Source organism: Aspergillus terreus, genomic scaffold (genome assembly GCF_000149615.1).
Source record: "Aspergillus terreus NIH2624 scaffold_15 genomic scaffold, whole genome shotgun sequence".
Lineage (NCBI taxonomy): Eukaryota > Fungi > Ascomycota > Eurotiomycetes > Eurotiales > Aspergillaceae > Aspergillus > Aspergillus terreus.
Window position 1 is genome coordinate 280,793 of NT_165938.1, and position 26,406 is coordinate 307,198.

Below are 26,406 nucleotides of genomic sequence, written 5' to 3' on the forward strand. Positions count from 1 at the left end.
ATAGGAAGGCCTCCCCGAAGAATCCTATTGTCCCATGGTGAGTTGTATCTTTCCATTATTACTACCTACTACAGAGGTACCTACTACTACTTGGTGGTGTGTGGTGTCAAACTACTTAATTACCTACCCACCCGTATCCCGTATCATCAAGCCCTTGGGCAGGAGGGTAGAAAGATCCGCACACTGGCTATCATGTCATCGGTGGCTGAACACAACGCACTGTCAGGGGTAGCAATCAGAACTCATTCCATGGGAATAGGAGGGAGCCCAAATAGACAGACGGTATTTTCTTTGGGATACCTAACTGACCGCTATCACCAGACCAACTCCGCCATGATAGATGACGAAACCTCTCCAGGAGATCTGGGCCTGTGGGGAGGGAGGTACGGCGCATCGTTCGTTCTTCAAGTCCAGGGTGCCATGATCTATCCCTGTCCCACTCTGGCGGTTCCAAGTGACCGGGTGATCTAAAACCCATCGGTGGAATGTCTGTACCCGAGTGAGTATTTTTCATTTAGCATGTATGAAAGCATGGGAGGCCTGGAAGGCCTGGATGGCATGGGAATTGTATGATATCGGTACATTCACCCAAAAACACCTACCTAAGTATTTACTAGAACAGATCAGTAGATGAATAGAGCATAGAATAGGGGGAAGGATAGACGCTGTCTCTACTCCCGGCCCTTTTATCTGATTGCACTGTTAATTTACCTACTTGAACATCACGATTATTTTGCAAAACTACCTACTACGTATACAGCTGTCCTACACACACCGCCTTTCCCTCGACGCATGGATCCATGCATGCCATCTGCTAAGGGAACGTTGCTCTCTTTCCGGGCAGTTCATTTGGAGACAGCGTTTACCTGCATCCGTCCAGCCAAACCGCACCAAACAACAATCCGAAAATTATCAACCCATTGTACACCGGGATGTTTGCTGGTGTCATTGGGCCTCGAGGATACTTCGAGGTCCATCAGCTGGACAGGTCGAAAATACCGGTTACCTGAAATCGTTACCGATGGGTGACCGTCCCTCCAGCTAATCAGTCACGCGTTCTCGCCACTCTATTCTTATCCACGTTGGTCTCGTCATCACCATTTTCTCCCTCTCCATCAACCACTCCATCAACCATCGCGGTCGATTTTTATGCACCGTTGTTCCCCCCCACGCTGACTAATCTATCAATGCAATCTGCAGCAACACAACGTCCTCGCATCCCATCCGAAAGCAAGGTTCCCATTCCCATCTCTCTCAACCAGTTGGTCCCTCATATCGTCCCTTACCGTCGCTTCGTTCCCCCTTTCTGAACCGTTCCGCAGATGTTTGGTCGCTGAACATGGACCCCAACTCTCATCAACCTAAGTCGTGGTAGGACGCGCGACCTCTGTTATTGAAATCATGTCCGAGTTCTCGCGACTGCCCACTCGCGGTGGCAGCGGCAGCAACAGCTCTTCGCCAGCCCCCCCTCCTCCCCCTCCAGCTCCTGTGCAACAGGCCAAGTATTCCAACCGGGCGGCCAGTGCTCTAGCCAGATTTGCACAGCCCTTCTTTTCAGGGTCCAGACCCCCCAGCCCGCAGACGTCAGGCGGCGCTCGTGCAGACTCACCTGCTGGTCCCCGGTATAATAGATCCAGATCATTGTATAGTCTCTCCCCACCCCCCCTTCCTTTCTCCCTCTCCTTCTACGGCCTAGTGTGGTTTCTCTAGTTGTTATCTCAGCCACTTCTTGCTCCCTCTCATTCGACGGATGATTGTTTGTTTCATACCTCCATAATATGCAATCTCCCATCCCTTCCGTGGCAGGTTCAAGGCGTCATTCTAACAACCACCATTTAGACCCGGGGAATCCCAAACAGTCACCCATAAAACGGGGATTCCCATAGCTGCGTTGGATATTTCCCCTCAGCGGACACATGCAGTAGTCGGGGGCAAAGAAATCCTCAAAACCATTCGTGTCTCGCCGGATCATTCGTCCGAGGAATTCAACCTGCGCAATGCGATTATTAGTTATTCGTCTACGCATCACATCGCAAATGGACCTTCCGCGCGGCACAAAGAACAGCTGATGGTCCGCGATGTGAAGTGGTCACATGGCGTCTATGACCAGATCATCGCCACTGCGGTGGCTAACGGCCGCATCGTGCTCTATGATCTTCACCGGACAGGTTTGGAATATTGCCGCTTCATGGGGCACAGCCGTCAGGTTCACCGACTGGCGTTTAACCCTTTTATGCCAACATACCTCTTGTCCGGAAGTCAGGACTCGACCGTCCGGATGTGGGACTTGCGCGTGCCCTCCACAGGGCGTGGAGTTCCGGTATCGGGAAGTAAGCACTTGTATAACGGCAATAGTGATGCTGTCCGCGATATCAGGTGGTCTCCCAAGGACGGGGTGGTCTTTGCAACTGCTACCGACAGCGGTACCGTCCACATTTGGGATTACCGCAACCCTAGTGCTCCTATGCTACGGGTGACCGCACATGACCGGCCGTGCTACTCCATTGACTGGCATCCTGACGGGACGCACCTTGTGAGCGGCGGCACCGACCGACAAGTCAAGGTCTGGGATAGTTCAATTACCGACCGGAGGCAAAAGCCGACGTTCCAGTTCCGCACCCCCCAGGCGGTGATGAATGTACGCTGGCGCCCGCCGTCATGGGCAAAAGAGCCGGAGAGCTTCGGGGATTGGCAGTCGACCCAGCTCGTGACATCTTACGACAAAGAAGACCCCAGAATTCACCTGTGGGATCTCCGCCGACCTCATATTCCCTTTAGAGAATTTGATCGGTACGACTCCCGCGCGGCAGATTTGCTGTGGCACTCGAAGGACCTGCTGTGGACGGCGGGGGAAGCCGGTGTATTCACCCAAACCGATATCCGTTATGCCCCGCAGGTAGTCAATCAACGGCCAACGTGCTCAGTCGCCTGGAGTCCAAGTGGTGAGGTGGTTGCTTTTGTCCAGAAGCGCCCCAGACGGAGTACCCTGGGTCTCAGCGCCACTGAATTTATAGGCCACCAAGAGGAGGAAAGCAGTAGCGGTGAAGCGCTGAGTCAGAGTCCGGTTGACGACTTTCTTGACGAGCCTTCATTCGTCCCCATCCACCATCACCGTAGTAAGTCGGCTAGCGTTCGGCCATCGAAATCTCTAGGAAGTACACCGCCGGGGCTTTCAGATTCCAACTCTGTGCTCTCCCTAGAGAAAGTGATGTCCAAAGTTAGGTCTCCCGGACCTCACCAGATTGGTATTACCGGGAGCATCCCTGGGGCGACGATGAGCAGAGACGTGTTCCAATATCTGGCTCGTCATTATGCCCCGTTACTTGACGACCTTAATCTCATGTTTACCGACCCCTTGCCCTCCTTGCTCGAGTCGTTAGGGCAGAATGCCGAGTGTGCTGAGGATATGTCGCTGGCCAAACTGGCACAGACCTGGCGAATCGTCAAGTTTGCGGTCATACAAGAACTCCAAGTGAAGGCTCGGGAGGAGCGGCGATCTGGGGAAAAGCGTTCTCGCGGCCTCAAAAAGAAAACGTCGAAAGAGGGCCCGAGCACCGAAAGGACACGGATCTCGGAGGATGGAAAGCATGATAAGATGAGGAATCACTTCTTTAAAGGCGTCATGGAGACCAAAGCAACCAGGCCATCCCTCTCGGACACTGAGCCTACATCGAGCATGACTACGCCTCTTGCACGTCCTTTACCTGATTCTCCTCTCGGGTCTTCGGATAGTTCCAACTCACACATGTCGTCTCTTAACGAACAAGATATTCAACCCCTCCCGCCATCAATCTTGAGTTCAAACCAGGGCACCATGAATTCTAATGACTGGTCATCAATGTCGGATATCGAACCGCGACCCATCATTCAACTTGAGCGCAGTCAATCAAATGCCAGTGAAGCACGGTCCATGGTCGACAGTGCTCCATCTGAGTCAATACATGGATCCGTCCCCAATGCCTTGGAGGACCAAAGGTCGGCCCCACGAGAAATTGGCAGACGGACGGATTGGCGTGGTCGGGACCGTTCCATACCCGAGGAGGACGAATATGATCAAAAGATGGAAGATAAGAGGGCCGCTCTCCGTGACTACAAGTCGTTCCCGAAAAAAGTCCTGTCGCTTGAGTCTCACGCGGAGTCTACCGGGCCCCCGGGCTTCCAGCGTCACGAGTCGTCGGAAAGCTTTCCTATGTTCTCAGCATCTACTGAGAGCTCTCACCCTTCAAAATCAATGGGCACCTCGTTCTCTTCGGCAAAATTGTATGATGTTGATGAGAACGCCGATCCAACCAAGGAACCAGACATCAATACAAGTGAAACACCCAACCAAACCATACCTCGAGCTCGGAGTGACTCGGTCATGGAATCCGGTAAATCCGGTTCTGTCCTTGACGAAGAACTGCAGGGCAACGAGACTCTTGACGGACCGGTCCCGGATACTAATCACTTCCATCTGGAACGGCCTTCCAGTCCTTTCCTATTGGTGATGGAATCGAGTCCCCTAGAAGTTCTTCGCCAGAAGGACGAGGAGTTGGCAGCCGATCAATACACGAGTACTCCCGGTCCAGCACATCAGGTTCTATCTGAGTTAGAGCAAGGCCTCGCCGATGTTGTCATCCCGATGAGTCTTAATGAGACAGGATACAAGCCTTGGAGCGCCGGGGTCCTATTGAAAGAAGCAATACAGCATTACCACAGCAGCACCAATGTTGATATCCAGTCGGCTGCTCATCTGCTGCAGAAACTACGAACGCTTTTTGAGGATTGTGAAAAGATTCTTCCGAACGAGGAGTGCGAATTGATATTCAAGTCCTACAACGAGCATCTCATACGCCAGTCTATGTATATTGAAGCTGCCGAGCTCCGTCTTCTCTGTGCCCCGTCCTACCCAGCGGTCTACGAATACGCCCAAGTTGACACAACGATGAATGTGTTCTGCTTTACATGCAAACGACCTTATGATAACCCAATTCACGACAACAGGCGCTGCCACCGCTGCAACACGCCCCAAGAACCTTGCGCAATCTGCATGAGCCTTGAACCACCTCCGGAATGGGTTGCTGAACAGTCTAACCTCTCCTTACCGTCACCACAGGAGCTGGATTCAGAGGCTGTCTCGCTACCACTGTCCTCATCTCGCTCGTCGTTAAAGACGGAGCCGATGCTTTCGTCTGAACTGCAACAACTCGAGGAGCAATACCTGGGTCCCTACCACTCTCCCCGGCCAAAGGGGTCTACTCTGTGGACCTGGTGCCAAGGATGCGGCCACGGAGGGCATCTGGCCTGCATGCAAACATGGTTGAACGATACCACGGTCAGTGAGGGCGGTTGCGCCACCCCAGGCTGCATGCACGACTGTGGACCAGGCCCACGTCGTGAGCACAATCGCGCCGTGCTCCTGGAAGAGTCCAAGAAGCGTGATTCTGCGAGTCGAAGAGCTGGCGTGGGTTTCGTCAAACGCGACACCTGGGCCAAAGGGGAGAGCAAAGCAGTCGAAAAGGTTCGAGGGATGTTGGGTACTGGTGCATTGGGGGGTGTGACCACTGGCGGCAGCAATCCGTCCGCTCTGATGTCTCCCAAAAAGGTGCGGCTCGTGACTCCTAGTGAACAAGGTAGACGTCGCACCTCCACCAGGACTAGTATCGGAGGGGGCAGTGGATTGAGTGGTTGAGACGAGGGGACATTCTTTGCTTTCATGCCTCCCAATATGGCCAGATCTTGGGAGCACCATGCCATGGATAATATCCACTGGCAATTTGCTTTACATTATGTTTGATACCAGTAGATATGTACATTATGAACGACTTAATGTGATGAATACCCAAACCAATCCAGTAACTGTCCAAGGGATATATCACCGAAAAATAACAGTGCAGTCGTGAAGATTAGAACTTGCGCTTTTTCTTTGCGGGCGCCTTCGCCTTCGCTTCAAGTTGTCTCTTCAATTCCTCGCGTCTGCGGTCTGCTCTTTCTTGTTCCGTCTCCTCTTTCTTGGGTTCCTCCTGCGTTTGCCGTGTTTCTTTTTCGACAGACGGTGGTTTTGCTGGCTCGGGCTTGGCCTTCGCTGTCTCGCTCATTTCAGTGTCTTCTTCAGCCCTTCGAGGTGGCGATGGCTTTCGAAGGGGAACTGTATCGGTGGTGACCTTGGAGGCTTTGCCACCTATGACACCCAGTTTACCAGCACGTTTTGTTCTCGTTGCCGGTAAAGGAGACTTCTCGGTAGATGATCCTCTTGGCTCGTCCTCCAACGACGTGGGAGACGTCGATTGAGCTGGGGCCGGATTCGCTTCTTTCTTCTTCTTACCACCAATCACCCCTAGCCCATGCGGCTTTACTGATGGCTTCTGAGCCTGTTCCTTATGCTTGGGGGTCGCTGGTGGTGAAGGCGAGGCTGCCCGCCCATCGGAACCGGAATCGGTTTTGTCTTCGTCCGTTAAGAGGTCATTTTGATCATGCGTTTGTGATGACTTCTTTGTTGTGACATCCCGTTCTGGGGCAGGAGGTGACTTCGGTGGTGCTTGATGGAGCTGCTTTTTACCCCCAATCACACCGAGGCTTTTAGGCGGTTTTGATGGCGGTTTCTGTCGCTCAGGGAGCGGTGATTTCTCGACGGGCTCATCATCTGTCCCTTGGTTTTTCTCTGTGGGAACTGGAGATTTCTCCCTGGTAGCTTGAGGGCGTTTGAGTCTTGGTGGCGTCTCTTGGCGCTAGAAATTGTTCAGTATCATTGGCAGAGTGTGGTATGTAAAGACGGGGTCGTACCTGAAACTCATCGTCGTCTGTTTCTCCTCCGGAATCGGTTTCCATCTCGAGATCATCGTTGGAGACCTTAGGTTGTGGTTTTGGCGTCTCTCTTTGGGGCGGAGATGAGCGATCAGCATGATCCTCGATTGTCGAGATTTCTTCCCACCACGCGTCTGGTGGCGGATGGAGCTTCCCCGTCGACTCTGTGCCCCCAGTGCCAGAGATTTCCGCAAGTATGTTAGAAGCAAGGTCTACGCCTGGAGACGATTTACTGGCTTCATTAAGCCAAGCCTGTTCGTCGAAAGGCGCAACACCTTTGATGTATTTGGCCGCTTGTGCCAGGGTGGTGCCCTTTCGACTAGAGCGCAAGCCAGATATGCCGGGGAATATCGTGCTTAAATCAATGCCGACTGCTTCGATCTTGTCGAATAATTTTGCGAGAATCCAGTCTTTCTTGTGCAGTTGGTCGATCAGTGTCTTCTGGCGGGACTCCCGGTCTACTTCTGCCTCGATCAAGGGGAGAAGGAGATGCGCGGTGGTGGAAGATGGCTGTTCTTTGCTCAGATACAAAGTCCACCTGAGCGGTTCGAGCGGAGCAGGTAGTTTGATGGAGGTGGTCAACTCCAGTGAGCCTGAGCTTCTATGATGTAAAGTAGTGCTACTTCCAGGCGCGTGCTGCAGCGCATCACTGATCTTTTGTAATAGGAGTCCGAACTGCTCTGGATCTTCGCTGGGGTCAATTGTGGCATCGTCTTTGTCGGCTCTCTTCAAGATAGCCTGACGGCTCATGTGTTCGGACCAGATGTTAGTCAGGTCTGTCACGTAGAGCTCATAGCTGGTGGATGTAGAGATATATTTGTAGAGAAGAGGAGGTGAGCCGGTTGCCCTTGACAGATGTAACTTTTTCCAGGGTGCAGACATCTTGGGCAACCCATCAAGAGGAGATGATGCTGAGAGAAGTGAAACGACTACGTTAAGTAGTTGGCTGCCTGTGTGTAGTGCAGAGGATCTGTCATCACAGCCAAAGGCTGAACTTAGGCGGAAGCGGAGAGCTCAGCGCATAGATACCTGGATGCTCCCCGTTCGGGCAACTTTGCCGCGGTCCCGCCCGACCTTCCCGCTCTTGGCGCGTAACCCAGACCGTTCGATCTCCAGTAAGACAAGAATTCATCCACATCTCACCGGCTTTTCCCACCCCGAATCCAACCCCTTCCCACATTCACGCGATATTCATTTGCCGAGGGAGACTTCTGTCAAGACTCCAGGAAATGTCGGCGCGAATTCCCGACCGCACGAGTTCGAAGCGAAGCCGATCGCGATCCCCGTCGTCGCGTCAACCGCAGAAGCTTCCCCGCAGACACGACGAGAGGAACTCGCCGTACGATGGCCGCAGAGGCGAAAGCGATGGAAGGGGGAGGTCAGTGCAGTCGCAGGGATGGAACATGAAGGACCAGGTGCGACTGAACCAGCTGCAGGAAGATGAGCAGGTGCGCGAGTGGGTGGCGCAAGAGGACATCTTTGTGCTCAAGCAGGCGAAAAAGAAGGCCGAGATCAGAGTCAAAGAAGGGCGGGCGAAGCCGATCGACTGGCTCACCGTCACTCTGCGGGTGATCGACCCTACGAGAAACCCGCTCGATGATGAGATTGCGGACTCGGAGCTGGACATCGTCGACCCGGATGGGGTGTTTGAGGGCCTTTCGCCGAGCCAGCTGTCGGATCTGGAGAAGGACATTGATACATTCCTGAGCCTGGAAACCAACTCGCAGAACCGAGATTTCTGGAAGGTATGTTTTGGACTTCCAACTAGTTACGCCACGTGGGGAGACTAACCTGGGACTGTGTTTGCTACAGACTATGAAGGTGATTTGTCGAGACCGCCAGAAGATTACGGCCCCCGAGGGACGCGCGCTTAGTTCGGTCGCGGCGGACATTAACAAGCTTTTGAGCCCGAAGACCTACGAACAACTCCAGACCCTGGAAGTACAGGTTAGGAAGAAGTTGGATTCGAACGAGCCGATCGATACGGATTATTGGGAGGAGCTCCTGCGCAGCCTGACAGTGTGGAAGGCCCGTGCAAAGCTGAAGAAGGTCTACCAGGCAGTTATTGATGAGCGGGTTCGAGGACTGCGCCAGCAACAACGTGAGGAAGCGGAGTCTGTACGTGCCAAGCTTGCTCCTCTTGCCCCGGTGGCACAGACGAGTACTGGGGGGCCGATCATCAATCAGAAGGAATTCAAGGGCCTTGATCCTGATCCGATGTTGCAAATTCGGCCGGAGGACAAGGTCCTAGAGGTAGTGGATGAGGCGGCTTTCTTGAACCAGGTGGTGGGTTGTTTCGCTCCCGCATGATGTTTAGTTCTACTGACAACTCTATCAGGCCCGCGATCGCCAAAAGATCCTGAAGATGGGCTTTGTTCCCATCCGTCAACGACAGGTGGAAAAGTCTTCCGCTGCTCCACTGAATCAAGCATCGAACGCGCCCGTGGCAACTGCGTCTACCCGCTTCTCAGCGATACCAAATGAAGACTTCTCTCAGGCAACAAAGGCCCTCTATGAACGGGAACTTGCGCGAGGAGTGAGTGAGAACGAAGAAATTTTCACCGGCGAAGAAGCCGTGAGTACTGCCTCGCGGCCTCAATGGGCAAGCAAATACCGGCCACGGAAGCCCCGATACTTCAACCGTGTCCAGATGGGCTACGAATGGAATAAGTACAACCAGACACATTATGACCACGACAACCCACCGCCGAAAGTTGTGCAAGGGTACAAGTTCAATATCTTCTATCCTGACCTTATCGACAAAACAAAGGCCCCAACATATCGCATAGAGCGTGAGCATGGGCGAAAGCGCGGACAGTCGTTTGCAGCTGCAGGAGAGGAGGATACATGTCTCATTCGATTCATGGCTGGACCACCGTATGAGGACATTGCATTTCGAATTGTGGACAAAGAGTGGGATTACAGTGCTAAAAGGGAGAGAGGGTTCAAGAGCACGTTCGACAAGGTATGGACGTCTTGTTGAGTCCGCTCAATGGTGCAATGAGCCACAGACTAATCGGTCTTCGCAGGGCATTCTCCAACTGCATTTTCAGTTCAAACGTGTAAGTCAAGCCTCGGATTTCGTAAAGAGAGCCGCGATGCTAATCGTTTGCAGGTATACTACCGGAAGTAGAGTTGAGGCTAGAAATATGATCGTCTGTTGAACATCTTTCCATGCGCTCCGTCGTTTCATGTCCATTGCATACGCTACTGTAGGGCGTCGGGTCTAAGCGTGGTCGGCGAGATGGACCTGCATCGGCGCGTCTGATTGGACTGGAAGTATCAACCACCGGCTTCAGTATTGGATTGCGCGAATCGCAGCATATACTAGGTATATCAACCACACTGAGATGCACTGAGACGCACTGAGACGCACTGAGACGTATCATACCGTTGCACAATATTTCTGCCTATATCAATGCGGCTTTAACTTTTAGGCGCGCAGATCATGTCAGGACCTCCCACGTGTGGGTGACAGAATGCTTATCTACACCCCAACACCCTATTTGAACCACCCTCATCTCCTTAATGAGCTCTATAACCACCGGCCTCGCGAGATGCGCGCCACCATCATCGATACAGAATCTTACATCTTCATCACGTGAGACAGCGGGGATGGAATGGAGCTTACGACTCAGCTCTCCCCCCCGGTCAGTGGACATGTTTTGGACGGAATTAAGGGGCGGGAGACGCTGCGATGAAGCGGCTTTGGTGCCACAACGCCACCTGCAGATTGTCTCAAGGGTTCCGGCTGGCCGGGGAAGCGGAAGATGGCTTCAACCTCTGCACGATAGCTGCAACGACCATCGATTATGGCAGAATGCCAGTTCCAGAAGCACCTGCCTCCGGGCCTTCGGCTGTGGTCAATGCGATAGTGCGAAAAATTGATGGCCTACTGCAAGTTGCCGGCTAACTACTTGTCCATTCCGGCTGTGTCAGCATTATTGTCAGGCATCAAGTACTTCCATTGCAGGGTTGTCACACCAGATCCACCCGCTACATAGGCTCTGTGATATCCTTGGCGCCCTTGTACCATGGGGAATTCTCGGTGCCACCGCCGTAGGCCCAGATGAAAGAAGCAGCAGACTGTCGCGGCGGCTACATCCCCGGAGCATATGATGGAGGCTAGTGCTTTTTCGGATCATGTTGACTTGCGTTTCTTTTTTCGTCCTTGGGACGCTCTCGATGGGCCTTTGCCTTTCTTTCCAGTTCTAGTCCCCTTGGATCGTACTTAGTTCTTTCCTTTCTTTCCGATCTTTTCTTTTTTGGCATCCTCCTTGGTATTTAGCGTCTGCGGATGCATGGTGCTGGGTATTTGCAGCGAAGAACCATTGCCTTATGCGCTGGCAGAGCTCGCCTTGCCGCGTCTTTTGCAGCTCTCTGACCTGAATGGTCACACGTCTTACCTTCGGTTTTAATTTTATTATCCTAAATTTTTAATCGAATTCATTTTTCTTTTTATTTATTTATTCATTTATATTTTATTTTATCTTTTCTTCTGGAATTATTTGGATCGGGGTATCTGTGGCTGTACTTCAGCCCCTCAGTACCTATATCCAAACCCGGTTTCTTCGTCACTGGCTGAACTTCTCCTCTCTCTCGTTCTTCACCTTGACATAGCTATGTCTTCTATTCACTGACTCAATTCCACCGTCCCATTCGCTACGGTATCTCCCCCTCAAGATCTTCCTGGTTTTTCCGAGAGACCACAAGCAGACCAGTCGAAATCGAGCTGGCCTCTTCAAAGATGGACCGCTTTTTGCCCTCTCACACTTTGTATTCTGGAAACATTTTACCCGGAAAAGGGACGCTCCATCCTTATATCTCCAGTCAATCAGGGTCATCCTCTGCCATGATGGGTGGCACTCGTCTAGAAGCTCCCTCTCCCCATACGAATCCCTGTTCTACCATCGAAAAGTGGACGAGTTCCAGTTCCAACAACCAAGGGGTTGTGACACCAGCCCAGAACCCATGGCATGCTGAAGCCATTCAAGGATACGCATTCAGTCCGTCGCACTCGCCTACGGGGCCAATGCCTGCGGAGGTCCCCCGTCTGTTCCCCTCCTACAATGACGACTGGTCCTCATCTTTGGCAACGTCTGGTTCGGGTCAATTCAAACCAGGGCTACGACGCCTGAACGAGCCTAAGAATTGTCCAGACTGGACGTGGGACTCAGAGGGAAGCGCTTCGTGTGATGCACGGCACGACCCCTCCTACGCTTCTGTGCCAGCATCGGGGGCTCATCACCACTTCTCCGACGGTACCAAACCAACTTATCCGGCAACGAACCCAATTGCACCATCTTCAGCTAGTCCTTCTCCATCGTACCCTCTTTCAAGACAGGGTACTCACAGTTCCACGACACTTACACCCGCGATGGGCTGCGATGATAGACGGTCGAGCTCCGACGACACCGAAGAGGATAGCAACGGGGATCCTCCATACTCTCTCCTCATCTACCGAGCCCTGATCTCTGCTCCTGGCATGAAATTACCACTCCAGGGGATCTACAGCTGGTTTGAGAAAAACACTGCCAAAGGGAAAGATCGCAACTCGAAGGGGTGGCAAAACAGTATCCGTCACAACCTATCAATGAATGCGGTAGGCATCCCCTATCTTCTTTTGACTTCATTCTTGCGATTAGCTTCTTGCTGGGCTGTGGAATCCGGTTCTGACTCGATACATCGATTTACAGGGATTTGAGGCTGTCCGAGAGGAATCCACCCCGGGCAAAAAAGCAGTCAATTTTTGGCGCCTGACGGACGAGGCCGTGGAAAAGGGTATCCAGTCTACGACTCGTTATAGGAAACAGGCCAACTACAAGAAAGCGCTCGGTTCAGAAGCCCCAGCCCCTCAGCGCCAACGATCCGGGGCTAAGGGGGGCAAGGCGGCCAAGTTCACGGCCAAATTTCGAGGGAATCTAAGCCATGAGGACCTTCGAAAGGAGCGTTACCGTCAACGACTGTCATGCCAGCGACGACCACCCAAGGACGTTTACGGCCAGTACCGGCACACATCCTCAATGACAACTCCCGCCATGTACCATGTGCCCGCTGGATCGGCGACGCCGCTGACTCGCACGCCGGATGGATCCTTTGATTTGGGCAGCGTCGTTGGCTGTGCTGACCCTCCCTGCACTCCTATCTTCTGTGACATGGCGGGGTCGGGACCGGACTGTCTAGCGTTGGATACAGGGTTCTTGGGATGGAACGGAATCCAACCATTTCCTCCACAAGGGGTGGTGAAAGGCCCCGAAATCGCATCGGAAGTCCATTTCGGGGTGTAGAGTGAGAAACATAATCATTCGTCGGCTGGTGGTCGAGACGAGGCTTTCTCAGCTGGTCAGATTTTCGGTTTCTTTGCTTTTTTCCTTCTTCTCCTTGGGTATCTTTTCCCCCCGACTATTGCGTTTTAATTTCCTTTGGGACACGAGGGTGTTCTCCATATGGCCTGGGTCAGGGCTCCAAAAGGTGTGTGGCGTCATGAAATTGGTGTTTTCTATTTTCCTTCCTTAATTCTTCTGAACTCCGATGGGTGCTTTACGTATCAGTTTTCTTTATATTACCCACCTCCTTTGGCTACACATGCATGAATGAAGGACAATGGAGATGCGTGGCCTGTTTCTGCAGACCATGGAAGACCTTGATTACTTGGTTCAACACAACCCCAGCAGAATCTGCCACGGTCGGTTGACATTACTCTGAGGGAACGGGCTGAGGAAGTGCCATATCCTGCGCCTGACCCCGTACAATACTACGCCCGTACTATCATACTGTGCCTTACTATTGAAACATCCTATCTTGATGTAGAAACACCGCGACCCTGGCGCCAATCGGATCCACTAGGCGCCAGTCGAGGCCGATCCAGACCCGATGAGAGGACCTGCATCGAGGAACTGACAGATGCACGGCATGTCCCGCAGCAGCAGCAGAAGCAGCAGCAGCAGCTTTCATGCTCTTACCTGATTAGGGCAGCCGCGATTCGACTTGAGGCCAAGAGGCCGGGGGGATGTGATGCCCAAGCAACGAGATCTATCAATGTCTCCAGTGTGATGATGTGAACAGCGGTTTGCTATTCGGCGGAAAAACCTGCCGTCCCTAGCATTTCTGGCTCTACCATGCCCTCTGGCCTGGTGGGGAAGAGAAGACGCTCGTGATATCTGGATGTGTCGGGATAATCTCCACCACTGCACGACGTTTCCAAGGTTGGCTTACCGATGAGTGAAGCGACAACGAACCCACTAGTCTTCCTACATTGTTCAGTCATTATTTTTTCTATTGTCGATCTGTCTGATTCGTTCTGACGAGAGAACCCCGAGCAGATGCCGAGCGGCCGACGCTAGGACATTGGTCACTATGGGGAAAATCACTCTGGCTAGTAGAGACGACGAACGAACCCCATGAGTCCATTGGACCGGCATTCCCACCGATGTTACCATCAGCTTTGTAGCATGGACAGTTAGCAGCGCCTAGGCATGCAGCCAAGCTTGTCGGCGTCGTAATGGCAGTCTGCTGTCAAGTCGAGAGGCGCATCGACAGAACGCCACCAACACCAATGAGATCGCCTCCGGCCGGCGGCGGAGTCGCTTCCTGCATACCAATATGTCAGTATGACATTGAGTATTCGCCGGATCGAACGTGCGAGGCTTTTGCAGAGGATTGACGAAAATCGTTACCATATCGGATGGAGACTCCTAGTGCAAACTCCGTATACCTCCCTCCTCTCACTGGGGCTACACTTCCTCGAATGGATACATCTGCTGGAGGTTTCCCTGGATGAGCAATTTTGAACTAATTATAGATCGCGTGCTCGACTCGCTTCTGACAAAGGTACCGCAAGTGGAGTTTACGGTCTCCGAGACTCCCCGGCAGCGCTTATGGAGTACATGCTTTGGATCCTCGTGCGGCACATGCCCATGTACGGATTACTGTATTTGATCATTGCCGTCATCCTTCATGTTTACTTGTTTTTGCTTTCTCTCGCGAGTTAGTCTCTGCTTGGGTACCTACCAGGGCCTTACACCCCTTTCGCGCATACTTTCTGCAGCGGACGCATCCTCTCAAACGTTGCCACAGATCGGTACAACAAGACGGCACCTAGTCAAAGGTACCATGTTGTCCACCAGCCGGTCTCCAACGGGCCGTGCCGAACGTCTAAGATGATGCGGCGGCGGTCAATGTGCGTCTGAGTTTATCGGCTGTTGCTGTTGATCGGTCTTGACTTCTCCCCGGTGCACGTCCCTGCCGAGATAACCGTCCAACCTCAGCACTTTTCGCTGCGGTCACTCGACATATGCTGGGTTACTTGACCGCATCTGAAACTCGGCCAAGCCCCGTACAATGGCCATTACCGTGGAATTGGGTGTGTAGAAGGGCCTCTCTCGTAAGCGGCGCCATCTCGACCGTCGCGGGCGGAGATGCACGCTGCCATCCCCATTGTCTCAACTTGAGTGTAGAGCTGCATGGATGTACGTAGGGATGTCTGCACACGATCTGGGGGGTCTATTGCCTCCACTCCACTTCGGATTTCACACTCAGCTAGATGGCTCGCTGCCTCCTGGTTGCCTTCAAGCTCCCAAGGCGCCTGGTACTTCGTGAGCCCCCAGTTGGAAGGACTGGAACGTGAGCGCGCCGCCACACAGCGGACCTTATAGGCACTCTGTGATCCTCGCCCCGCCATCCACACGCTGATTGCTTCTTCGGATGGATGGCAGGATTCCGGTGCGATCCAGTTTCATACGGTCTGTCCGAAAATCAGCCGCTAGAGATAGTACCACGTCGGGTGATCGTCCGGAGGGCGTTGATATCCTTGGTGTGGTGCTCTCGATCGACAGGCTGTCTGAGCATGCTGTGTGTGAGGCGAAGTCTTCACCGCTTGTGCGAGATACGATGCCAGGCTGGAGTCGTACACCTATCGAGGTACTTTTGACGGTGCCCCTTGGGAGGGCCCTTGCAATACCGGGAGTAAAAAAAAAAAAAAAAAAAAAAAATAAAAATAAAAATAAAAAAAAAAGAATTTCGGATTGATTGCTTGGTGAGTACGGAGTATAGCTGAAGGATCCGACAAGCCTGACGAAAGCATTAGACAATGGAGCCTTGTTCTATTTGCCGGTGGCTAAGTTCCTGATCGAAGCGGACCAGCCCTCGTCCAGCGTGTCAAGCTCATGTGCATTCCATCAGCAGCACCTCTCCGCCATTACTCTTCCTGATGCCTTGGAAGTATCCGCTTCGAAAACCCTGTGCGAAATATCGGACAAGACTACTCCTTGAGACTTGTCCGTTCCGTTCTCGGAGAACTGCAGTCCCTGGTATACTTGACGATGCGCACGCAGGAACAGTCGCCACGCCCGCGACCCTTCGGTACCTGACCCTCCACTGCAAAATCCCATCGACTGGGTCTGCTCGCTGGTATCTACCGGCAGAGCAAGGTACCAGACCCCTCCGCCCTGCTGCCGAAGTATGACAGGAGTTACAGATGGTGCATGAAGCCTCTTCATCTAGCCGCCAATTCTCTACCGAACGGTCGATGCGCTGCATCTGGCACCTCTATCGCCACCCAGGTAACCAGGTACGCGGAGTATGTCGTTGCGCAGGGCCCGTCGTCCTGCGTACGTACACCCCAGGTGAGATGCGAACCTGGTTTCGTGTAGGTGGGATAGGGACCGGCCTGGATTTCCCCCGGTGCAGTGTGCTGGCTGTCAGTTCTGTTCGCAACGGACATCCTTGGGATCCGGTCCTCCCCGGACAATTGTTGCACCCTGCGTCTTTTTTCCTTCCTTTCGTGCCCATCTTGATTGACTTCATACTGCTCCGGGTTGAGGGAGTCTGGGTCGGGTTGGTCGCACGGGTGTTCTGGTGGTGAAGACAAGGATATGCGAAGCCACAAGGGCCATCCTGTCCGGATACTAGGTTAGATAGACGACCGTACTTTGTTAATCCAGTGAGTATTCAGGTCGGAAGGAAGGGCTAGTCGCATGAGCACTATAGTTCGCATGTATACTGACACCGAACGGACCGTGACAACTACATTTATCAAAGTCATGAATTATTCCAGTCAAAGGATAGGCCTGGCCCTATTATTGAACACTGAGTCATGAAGAATTTCATTCAGTAGCCACGACGTCTTGTCGGGGGCCGCCTGTCTGGTCCCTTTACTCTAAAAGAGCCATACCCAGCCGAATTTTATTTTTGCATTTCGCTCCCACTTAAAGACACAAAAACACCGAGCAGAATAGTTATCCGTTTAGCGCTTTCCGGCCTTCTCCTGAGACTCCTTGAGGACCTTCTTGACGATCTTCTGCTCCTCGATCAGGAAAGCACGAACGATGCGGTCCTTGACGCAGCCAGCGCAGCGGGAACCACCGTAGGCACGGCTGACGTTCTTCTTGGGGCGAGAGATCTGGGCGTACTCGCGGGGACGCAGAGCGGGGACCTAGATCGTGGCGAGCCATCAGTCATTTGTTCGAGATCATCGAGATACGCGTGGATAGAGGTGAGGGTGAAGAAAGATGCGTTGTCGTAGGCCTTGCTCTGGTATGCTATCTCGTCCCCGCCATCTCGCTCGTCCGAGAACAAGTCCATGTCGAGTCGCACATTCTTCTTGGACCCTCGCACAAACCCACACAAAAACTGGAGGAAATCACTCGGGAGTACTCACACCGGGGAGCTTGATGCCGCAGTCACCGCACTTGGGGGCAGTGCCCTGCTTCTTGATGTGCAGGTACCGGAGCTCACCACCAGGGGTCTTGATGATGCGAACCTTGTTGGACCGCGTGTTGTACCTATAGAACGAAAATTCCCATCAATATCGGGTCCATGAATCGGGTGATTTTGAAAGACCGTCTATCGCAAACTGCAGCAAAAATCGGACGAGATTTTGTTCGATCGCAGCGACAGAATAGAGGGTGATGGAGGGCTAGGGAAGGGGATTTCCAACGTACGGGTTCCGGCGGCGCTGTAGCAAGAGAAAAATTCGAACGTTAGTCTCATCCATTCATTTCTGTCGAAGAAATCGATTGCACTCACGTATTGAAGTCTGTTGTTCGCCATTTTGATTGTCTTGAACCTCTGCGTCGGTGGTCAAGAAGTGATGGGCGGCGGGCGTCGTCGTGGTCGTCGATTAACTCGAATTCTTTGCGGTGCTCTGGATTTGTGTGGGTTTCGCTCGGAGCCCTGGGAGGCCGCGCTAGCGCCAATTTGGCGAGACCGCGCTATCCCCGATCGGGACTAGCATCGGCCCGACCAAGAGCCGCCACCTCTTGCAAGCTCCTGCAGTCTCGTCCGTCGCCAAAGGCAGCTGGGAGAAGATTGTCCAGTCTTCCCATCACCCCGTTGTGAGAAGGGGATCGTCCACGAGTTGTTTGTCCACTGTTCATTTACGAGTACATCCTTCGACGCATCTCGCCCTTTTTTTATCTGCGCGGTTTGGGACCGCTTGTGGTTGATGAAGTCGCGCTAGTGTTCATCAACCCGTTTTTTCTTCCCGACGTGAATCAATCCCTTTTGACGCGACGGCTTCGAGTATATCCATCAACGCCCGCGATCTGAGAGAACCTCCACCTTTTCCTTTCACTCCTCCATCACCATGGCGTCGCTGCCTCCTCCCCCGCCCCCCGGCTGGGGTGCATCGGCACCGCCTTCCGTGCCGTTGGCGCCTCCGCCGCCGGGATATCAACCACCGGCGGATCCAACGGTCGCGAAGTTCGCTCAGAAGAAGAATGAGTGGCTGCGCACGCAACGTAACCGCTTCGGCGAGAAGCGGAAGGGCGGGTTCGTTGAAACACAGAAGGCCGATATGCCGCCAGAACATCTGCGGAAGATCGTACGGGATATTGGCGACGTGTCGCAGAAAAAGTTCAGCAATGAGAAGCGCAGCTATCTTGGTGCCCTGAAGTTCATGCCTCACGCTGTCCTTAAATTGCTCGAGAACATGCCTATGCCTTGGGAATCCGCCAGAGAAGTGAAGGTCCTGTACCATGTCAACGGCTGTCTGACACTGGTCAACGAGACCCCCCGAGTCATCGAACCCGTCTTTCACGCGCAATGGGCCACAATGTGGGTGTGCATGCGACGAGAGAAGAGCGACCGCAGACACTTCAAGCGCATGCGCTTCCCTCCCTTCGACGATGAAGAGCCCCCGCTTTCGTGGTCGGAGAACATCGAGGATGTCGAGCCTCTGGAGCCCATCCAGATGGAGCTCGATGAGGCGGAAGACGAGCCGGTTTACGAATGGTTCTACGATCACCGCCCTCTCCTTGATACGCCTCATGTGAATGGGCCGAGCTACAAGAAATGGAACTTGACGCTTCCACAGATGGCGACCCTCTACCGACTAAGTCACCAGTTACTGAGCGATGTTGTCGACCAGAACTACTTCCATATGTTTGACCTCAACAGCTTCTTCACCGCCAAGGCTCTCAATGTCGCTATTCCCGGTGGACCGCGCTTCGAGCCTTTGTACAAGGATATTGACCCGAATGACGAAGACTTCAGCGAATTCAACGCCATCGATCGGATCATCTTCCGCGCGCCCATTCGAACCGAATACAGAGTTGCCTTCCCTTTCCTGTACAACACTCTGCCCAGAAGCGTGAAAGTTTCTTGGTACTCTCACCCTCAAGTTGTCTACGTTCGGACCGACGACCCAAACCTTCCTGCCTTTTACTTCGACCCTGTAATTAATCCCATTTCGTCCCGGTCCGTCGCACCAAAAAACATCACAGTTAGCCATGAGGATGAGATCTTCGGTCCTGGAAACAACGAAGATGACGAGTTCGAGCTTCCCGGAGAGGTTGAGCCTTTCTTCGCCGACGAGGAACTTTACACTCCGGAGACTGCGTCCGCTATCGCCTTGTGGTGGGCCCCCCATCCATTCAACAAGCGTTCTGGAAAGATGGTGCGCGCGCAGGATGTGCCATTGGTCAAGCAGTGGTATCTTGAACACTGCCCCCAGGGTCAGCCCGTGAAAGTCCGCGTTTCTTATCAGAAGCTCCTGAAGACCTACGTCCTTAATGAGCTGCATAAGAAGAAACCCAAGGCCCAGAACAAGCAGAATCTGCTGAAGACCCTGAAGTCCACCAAGTTCTTCCAGCAGACTACCATTGACTGGGTCGAGGCTGGTCTCCAGGTCTGTCGCCAGGGTTTCAACATGCTCAATTTGTTGATCCACCGGAAGAACTTGACGTACCTGCATCTCGACTACAACTTCAACCTGAAGCCCGTCAAGACCCTGACCACCAAGGAGCGAAAGAAGTCCCGTTTCGGAAACGCCTTCCACCTGATGAGAGAAATCCTTCGCCTTACGAAACTGATTGTCGACGCCCAGGTCCAGTATCGTCTGGGTAACATCGATGCTTTCCAACTGGCTGATGGTATCCTTTATGCTTTCAACCACGTCGGACAGTTGACGGGTATGTACCGTTACAAGTACAAGCTGATGCACCAGATTCGATCCTGCAAGGACCTGAAGCATCTGATTTACTATCGGTTCAACTCAGGGCCAGTCGGCAAGGGTCCTGGCTGTGGTTTCTGGGCTCCTGCTTGGCGTGTCTGGCTGTTCTTCATGCGCGGTATCATCCCTCTGCTTGAGAGATGGCTTGGGAACTTGCTGTCTCGTCAGTTCGAGGGTCGCCACAGCAAGGGTGTTGCAAAGACAGTTACTAAGCAGCGTGTTGAATCTCACTTCGATCTCGAACTTCGTGCGTCCGTCATGGCCGATCTCATGGATATGATGCCGGAGGGTATCAAGCAGAATAAGGTCAACACTGTCCTGCAGCATCTCTCGGAAGCATGGAGATGCTGGAAGAGTAACATTCCGTGGAAGGTTCCTGGTCTCCCTGCTCCGATTGAAAATATCATTCTTCGTTACGTCAAGAGCAAAGCCGACTGGTGGATTTCTGTTGCCCATTACAACCGTGAGAGAATTCGCCGCGGTGCTACGGTGGACAAGACTGTGGCGAAGAAAAACCTTGGTCGGCTCACTCGTCTGTGGCTGAAGGCCGAGCAAGAAAGACAACACAATTACCTGAAGGATGGTCCTTATGTGTCGTCGGAAGAAGCTGTGGCCATTTACACGACCATGGTGCATTGGCTCGAGTCCCGCAAGTTCTCGCCGATTCCTTTCCCCAGTGTCTCTTACAAGCATGACACCAAGATCCTGATCCTTGCTCTGGAGCGGTTGCGCGAAGCCTACTCTGTCAAGGGCCGGCTAAACCAGAGCCAGCGTGAGGAGCTGGCACTCATCGAACAAGCGTATGATTCTCCTGGTACGACGCTGGCCCGGATCAAGCGATTCCTCTTGACTCAGCGTGCGTTCAAGGAAGTTGGCATCGATATGAATGACAATTACAGCAACATCAACCCCGTCTATGATGTTGAGCCTATTGAGAAGATTACCGATGCATACCTCGACCAGTACCTTTGGTACCAGGCAGAGCAGCGTCACCTTTTCCCCGCTTGGATCAAACCATCGGATTCTGAGGTTCCTCCCCTGCTGACGTATAAGTGGGCGCAAGGAATCAACAACCTGTCTAATGTCTGGGAAACGGCTGATGGCGAGACGAACGTGATGATTGAGACTGAACTGTCGAAGGTTTATGAGAAGATCGATCTGACCCTCCTGAACCGGTTACTGCGGTTGATCATGGATCACAATTTGGCGGACTATATCACTTCCAAGAACAACGTCCAGCTTAGTTACAAGGATATGAACCATACAAACAGCTATGGCTTGATCCGAGGTCTTCAATTCTCCGGCTTTGTCTTCCAATATTATGGACTGATGATCGATCTGCTGCTTCTTGGCCTTCAGAGAGCCAGTGAGATGGCTGGTCCTCCTCAGAGCCCCAACGACTTCCTGCAATTCAGAGACCGTGCCACGGAGACAAGACACCCCATCCGGTTGTACACCCGCTATGTCGACAAGATCTGGGTGTTCTTCCGTTTCTCTGCCGATGAGTCCCGGGATCTTATCCAGCGCTTCTTGACTGAGAATCCCGACCCCAATTTTGAAAATGTGATTGGTTATAGAAACAAGAAATGCTGGCCTCGTGATTGCCGTATGCGCTTGATGCGACATGATGTCAATCTTGGCAGGGCTGTGTTCTGGGACTTGAAGAACCGACTGCCGCGATCTATAACGACCATTGAATGGGATGATACTTTCGCCAGTGTGTACAGCAAGGACAACCCCAATCTGCTGTTCTCTATGAGTGGATTTGAAGTTCGGATCCTTCCCAAGTGCCGCAACCAGAATGAGGAATTCTCGGTCAAGGACAGTGTCTGGTCTTTGGTTGATAACAGCACTAAGGAACGCACTGCCCATGCTTTCCTTCAGGTCACGGAAGAGGACATCCAGAAATTCAACAACCGTATCCGACAGATCTTGATGTCGTCTGGTTCGACTACGTTCACGAAGATCGCCAACAAGTGGAACACTGCTTTGATTGCTCTGTTCACCTACTACCGTGAAGCTGCCGTGTCCACGGTCAACCTTTTGGACACTATTGTCAAATGTGAGACTAAGATCCAGACGCGTGTCAAGATCGGTTTGAACTCCAAAATGCCTTCGCGTTTCCCACCAGCTGTCTTCTACACCCCTAAGGAACTGGGAGGTCTGGGTATGATTTCTGGATCCCACATCCTCATTCCAGCCAGCGATAAGCGGTGGTCGAAGCAAACAGACACAGGTATCACCCACTTCCGCGCGGGTATGTCACATGACGAGGAAACCCTCATCCCCAACATCTTCCGGTACATCATCCCTTGGGAGGCTGAGTTCATCGACTCGCAACGAGTGTGGATGGAATACTCCCAGAAGCGAATGGAAGCCCAGCAGCAGAACCGCCGTTTGACCTTGGAGGACCTGGAGGACAGCTGGGATCGTGGTCTCCCTCGAATCAACACCCTCTTCCAGAAGGATCGCAGCACCCTCAGTTTCGACAAGGGATTCCGTCTTCGGGCAGAATTCAAGCAATACCAGCTGATGAAGAGCAATCCGTTCTGGTGGACCAGCCAGCGTCATGATGGAAAGCTGTGGAATCTCAACGCTTATCGTACCGACGTTATCCAGGCTCTTGGTGGTGTCGAAACTATCCTGGAACATACTCTGTTCAAGGCAACTGCGTTCCCATCTTGGGAAGGTCTATTCTGGGAAAGGGCTAGCGGCTTCGAAGAATCTATGAAATTTAAGAAGCTTACGAACGCTCAAAGATCCGGTCTGAATCAAATTCCCAACCGTCGGTTCACTCTGTGGTGGTCTCCAACCATCAACCGTGCCAACGTGTACGTTGGTTTCCAGGTCCAGCTGGATCTTACTGGTATCTTCTTGCACGGAAAGATCCCTACCTTGAAGATTTCCCTGATCCAGATCTTCCGTGCCCACTTGTGGCAGAAGATTCACGAGTCTGTGGTCATGGACTTGTGCCAAGTCTTTGACCAGGAGCTTGAGCAGCTTGGTATCGAAGCCGTCCAGAAGGAAACCATCCACCCGCGTAAGTCATACAAGATGAACAGCTCGTGTGCCGATATCCTGCTTTTCGCTACGAACAAGTGGAATGTCACTCGCCCTTCGTTGCTGTTTGATACGAAGGATGTATACGAGCCTACCACGACGAACAAGTTCTGGCTCGACGTCCAGCTGAGGTACGGTGATTACGACTCTCACGACATCGAAAGATACGTTCGCGCCAAGTACCTGGACTACACGACAGACAGCATGAGCATCTACCCTTCGGCCACTGGTTTGATGATTGGCATCGATCTTGCGTACAATCTCTACTCGGCTTATGGCCAGTACTTCCCTGGGTTGAAGACGCTTATTCAGCAAGCGATGGCCAAGATCATGAAGGCCAACCCTGCCCTGTATGTCTTGCGTGAACGTATTCGGAAGGGTCTGCAGCTGTATGCTTCAGAAAGCAACCAGGAGTTCCTCAACTCTCAGAACTACTCGGAGCTCTTCAGCCCTCAAATCCAACTGTTCATCGACGATACGAACGTCTACCGTGTCACCATCCACAAGACCTTCGAAGGTAACCTGACGACGAAGCCCATCAACGGTGCCATCTTCATCTTCAATCCCAGAACCGGACAGCTCTTCCTTAAGATTATCCACACCAGCGTCTGGGCTGGGCAGAAGCGATTGGGTCAGCTTGCCAAATGGAAGACTGCGGAAGAAGTGGCGGCGCTTATCCGGTCCTTGCCTGTGGAAGAGCAACCGAAGCAGCTCATTGTTACTCGGAAGGGTCTTCTGGATCCCCTGGAAGTCCATCTCCTTGACTTCCCTAACATTTCCATCCGCGCCTCGGAACTCCAGCTGCCTTTCCAGGCTGCCATGAAGGTCGAGAAGCTTGCAGACATGATTCTTCGGGCGACCGAACCGCAGATGGTCCTCTTTAACCTTTACGATGAGTGGCTGAAGTCCATCTCGCCTTACACTGCGTTCTCTCGCTTGATCCTTATTCTCCGTGCTCTTCATGTCAACATCGACAAGGCCAAGATCATCCTTCGCCCAGACAAGACCGTCATTACGCAGGAGCATCATATCTGGCCTTCGTTGTCGGATGAGGACTGGATCAAGGTTGAAGTCCAGCTGCGTGATCTAATTCTCAACGACTACGGCAAGAAGAACAACGTCAATGTCCAGAGCTTGACCAGTAGCGAAGTCCGGGACATCATTCTGGGTATGGAAATCAGCGCGCCATCTCTGCAGCGACAGCAGGCGGCCGAGATCGAAAAGCAGCAGGAAGAGCAGAAGCAGCTTACTGCTGTGACTACGAAGACGCAGAACGTCCGTGGCGAGGATATCATTGTTACGACCACTTCTCAGTACGAACAGCAGTCATTCGCATCCAAGACGGAATGGCGCACCCGCGCTATCGCGACGTCCAACCTGCGTACGAGGGCCAACAATATCTACATCAACTCGGACGAGATTCGCGACGAGGGTTACACGTACGTGATGCCCAAGAACATTCTGAAGCGCTTCATCACGATCGCGGATCTCCGCGTCCAGGTTGCCGGATACCTGTACGGTAGCTCCCCTGCCGATAACGACCAGGTTAAGGAGATCCGCACTATCGTCATGATTCCCCAGGTTGGCAGTACGCGCGAAGTTCAGCTGCCCCACCAGCTGCCACAGCATGATTACCTGAACAACCTTGAGCCCCTGGGTGTGATCCACACCATTTCGGGCAATGAGCCACCGTACATGACGGCGATGGACGTCACCCAGCACGCGCGTCTCATGAACGAACATTCGTCGTGGGACAAGAAGACTGTCACCATGACTGTGTCGTTCACTCCAGGATCTGTGTCTCTGGCGGCCTGGGGCCTTACTCCCCAAGGATACAAGTGGGGAGCGGAGAACAAGGACACCACATCGGACCAACCGCAGGGATTTTCAACTAGCATGGGCGAGAAGTGTCAGCTGCTGCTTAGTGATCGGATCCGCGGGTACTTCCTGGTACCTGAGGATAATGTGTGGAACTATAGTTTCATGGGTAGCTCCTTTGGCAGTGTTGAGAAACGGCCAGTCTATGTCAAGATCGACACTCCCCTGAGATTCTACGACGATCAGCACCGGCCGCTCCACTTCCAGAACTTTGCGGAGCTTGAAGACATTTGGGTTGACCGGACCGATAACTTTGCATGAAGAGGAGATTGGAAAAGAGATTGCGAAGAAGGGCGTTACGTGGCGGTTGGTTGTTATCTTCTTCTCCTGTTGTTTTCTATCTACGACGTTTACTCGAGCCTGTTCTCATCATTCTGTTTATTTCCCGGGCTGTATTTATGTGCCCCTCTGTAGTAGTGATTGTTTATTGTTTCATTATGGCGACATATATCGATTGATGGACTGAAAAGCGAAGAAGGCCACGAGGTTGGAAGTGTTTTTACTGTGTGTATAGTACCTTAACAGGGAATATTAAGAGCGTTACGAATGATCTAGCGCCTTTTTTATTTATTTTATTTCTTGATTTATTCTTGTTTTTCCCTCAAGAAGGATGAATAGAAGAAGATTTCGGATCAGATAGTGTTCATGCGACTTATCTGGGGGGTCCACCTGCTTTTCGTGGTGATCATCGACTGTCTGCTGCGATGGACGGGTCCGAGTATTCTCCCTTGGTGTTGTTTGTTCCGCACCCAAACCCACCCTTCCGCCGTTTATTCTCTCAACACCGCGCGTTTTTTTCTTTTTTTAATCCTTCCCTTCTCCTTTTCCGGCCTCCCAGCCTCCCAGGGCGTCGACGCCACCAGGGCTACTAGTGGCGATGTCCTCCTATCGCGATGACCATCCACTCTTGATGCTGACAGGGAAGACATCAGCCCACTAAGAATGACGGTGTCCCCTCATAACGCTCTCTCTCCTGTGTACCCAAGGAGAGGGGGGAAAATAGGACCAACTGTTTCACCAGTGCCTCACGGATTCGATTTAGGAGCCCGGGGCCAAAGTCAAAAATACTCCGTACATTTCCAACAAGTGTCGTGACGCTCGCTCGCTCGCTCGGCCCAAGTTGCCTTGGCTACAAGATACGCCGATGTTTCTCCTGGCTTGACCACTGCTCAGCTGGCCGATCTGTGTTGACGCACGATCGTGATGGATTGACCGGAGATCCTCAACGGAGTAGA

At 52.7% G+C, this 26,406-nt stretch overlaps 6 protein-coding genes across 6 annotated transcripts; 4 read left to right on the forward strand and 2 right to left on the reverse strand.

Moving 5' to 3' along the window:
* Positions 1–1,401: 1,401 nt before the first annotated feature.
* Positions 1,402–5,671, forward strand: ATEG_09586 (WD repeat protein; the record flags this gene model as incomplete). The annotated part of the gene is made up of 3 exons (XM_001218207.1): positions 1,402–1,622; positions 1,840–3,116; positions 3,153–5,671. The coding sequence occupies 3 exons, from the start codon at positions 1,402–1,404 to the stop codon at positions 5,669–5,671; spliced, it is 4,017 nt and encodes a 1,338-aa protein (XP_001218208.1).
* Positions 5,672–6,090: 419 nt separating this feature from the next.
* On the reverse strand, positions 6,091–7,665 carry ATEG_09587 (uncharacterized protein; the record flags this gene model as incomplete). Its single annotated transcript, XM_001218208.1, has 3 exons — positions 6,091–6,143; positions 6,305–6,707; positions 6,763–7,665. The coding sequence occupies 3 exons, from the start codon at positions 7,663–7,665 to the stop codon at positions 6,091–6,093; spliced, it is 1,359 nt and encodes a 452-aa protein (XP_001218209.1).
* Positions 7,666–8,012: 347 nt separating this feature from the next.
* ATEG_09588 (uncharacterized protein) lies at positions 8,013–9,766 on the forward strand (the record flags this gene model as incomplete). Its single annotated transcript, XM_001218209.1, has 3 exons — positions 8,013–8,528; positions 8,596–9,069; positions 9,122–9,766. 3 exons carry the CDS (start codon positions 8,013–8,015, stop codon positions 9,764–9,766), a joined length of 1,635 nt encoding a protein of 544 aa, XP_001218210.1.
* A 1,872-nt stretch (positions 9,767–11,638) lies between these two features.
* Positions 11,639–13,070, forward strand: ATEG_09589 (forkhead box transcription factor; the record flags this gene model as incomplete). Its single annotated transcript, XM_001218210.1, has 2 exons — positions 11,639–12,385; positions 12,480–13,070. The coding sequence occupies 2 exons, from the start codon at positions 11,639–11,641 to the stop codon at positions 13,068–13,070; spliced, it is 1,338 nt and encodes a 445-aa protein (XP_001218211.1).
* A 3,956-nt stretch (positions 13,071–17,026) lies between these two features.
* ATEG_09590 (60S ribosomal protein eL34) lies at positions 17,027–17,832 on the reverse strand (the record flags this gene model as incomplete). The annotated part of the gene is made up of 4 exons (XM_001218211.1): positions 17,027–17,215; positions 17,441–17,564; positions 17,724–17,737; positions 17,809–17,832. The coding sequence occupies 4 exons, from the start codon at positions 17,830–17,832 to the stop codon at positions 17,027–17,029; spliced, it is 351 nt and encodes a 116-aa protein (XP_001218212.1).
* A 535-nt stretch (positions 17,833–18,367) lies between these two features.
* On the forward strand, positions 18,368–25,432 carry prp8 (U4/U6-U5 snRNP complex subunit PRP8; the record flags this gene model as incomplete). The annotated part of the gene is made up of 1 exon (XM_001218212.1): positions 18,368–25,432. The coding sequence occupies one exon, from the start codon at positions 18,368–18,370 to the stop codon at positions 25,430–25,432; it is 7,065 nt and encodes a 2,354-aa protein (XP_001218213.1).
* Positions 25,433–26,406: the final 974 nt, after the last annotated feature.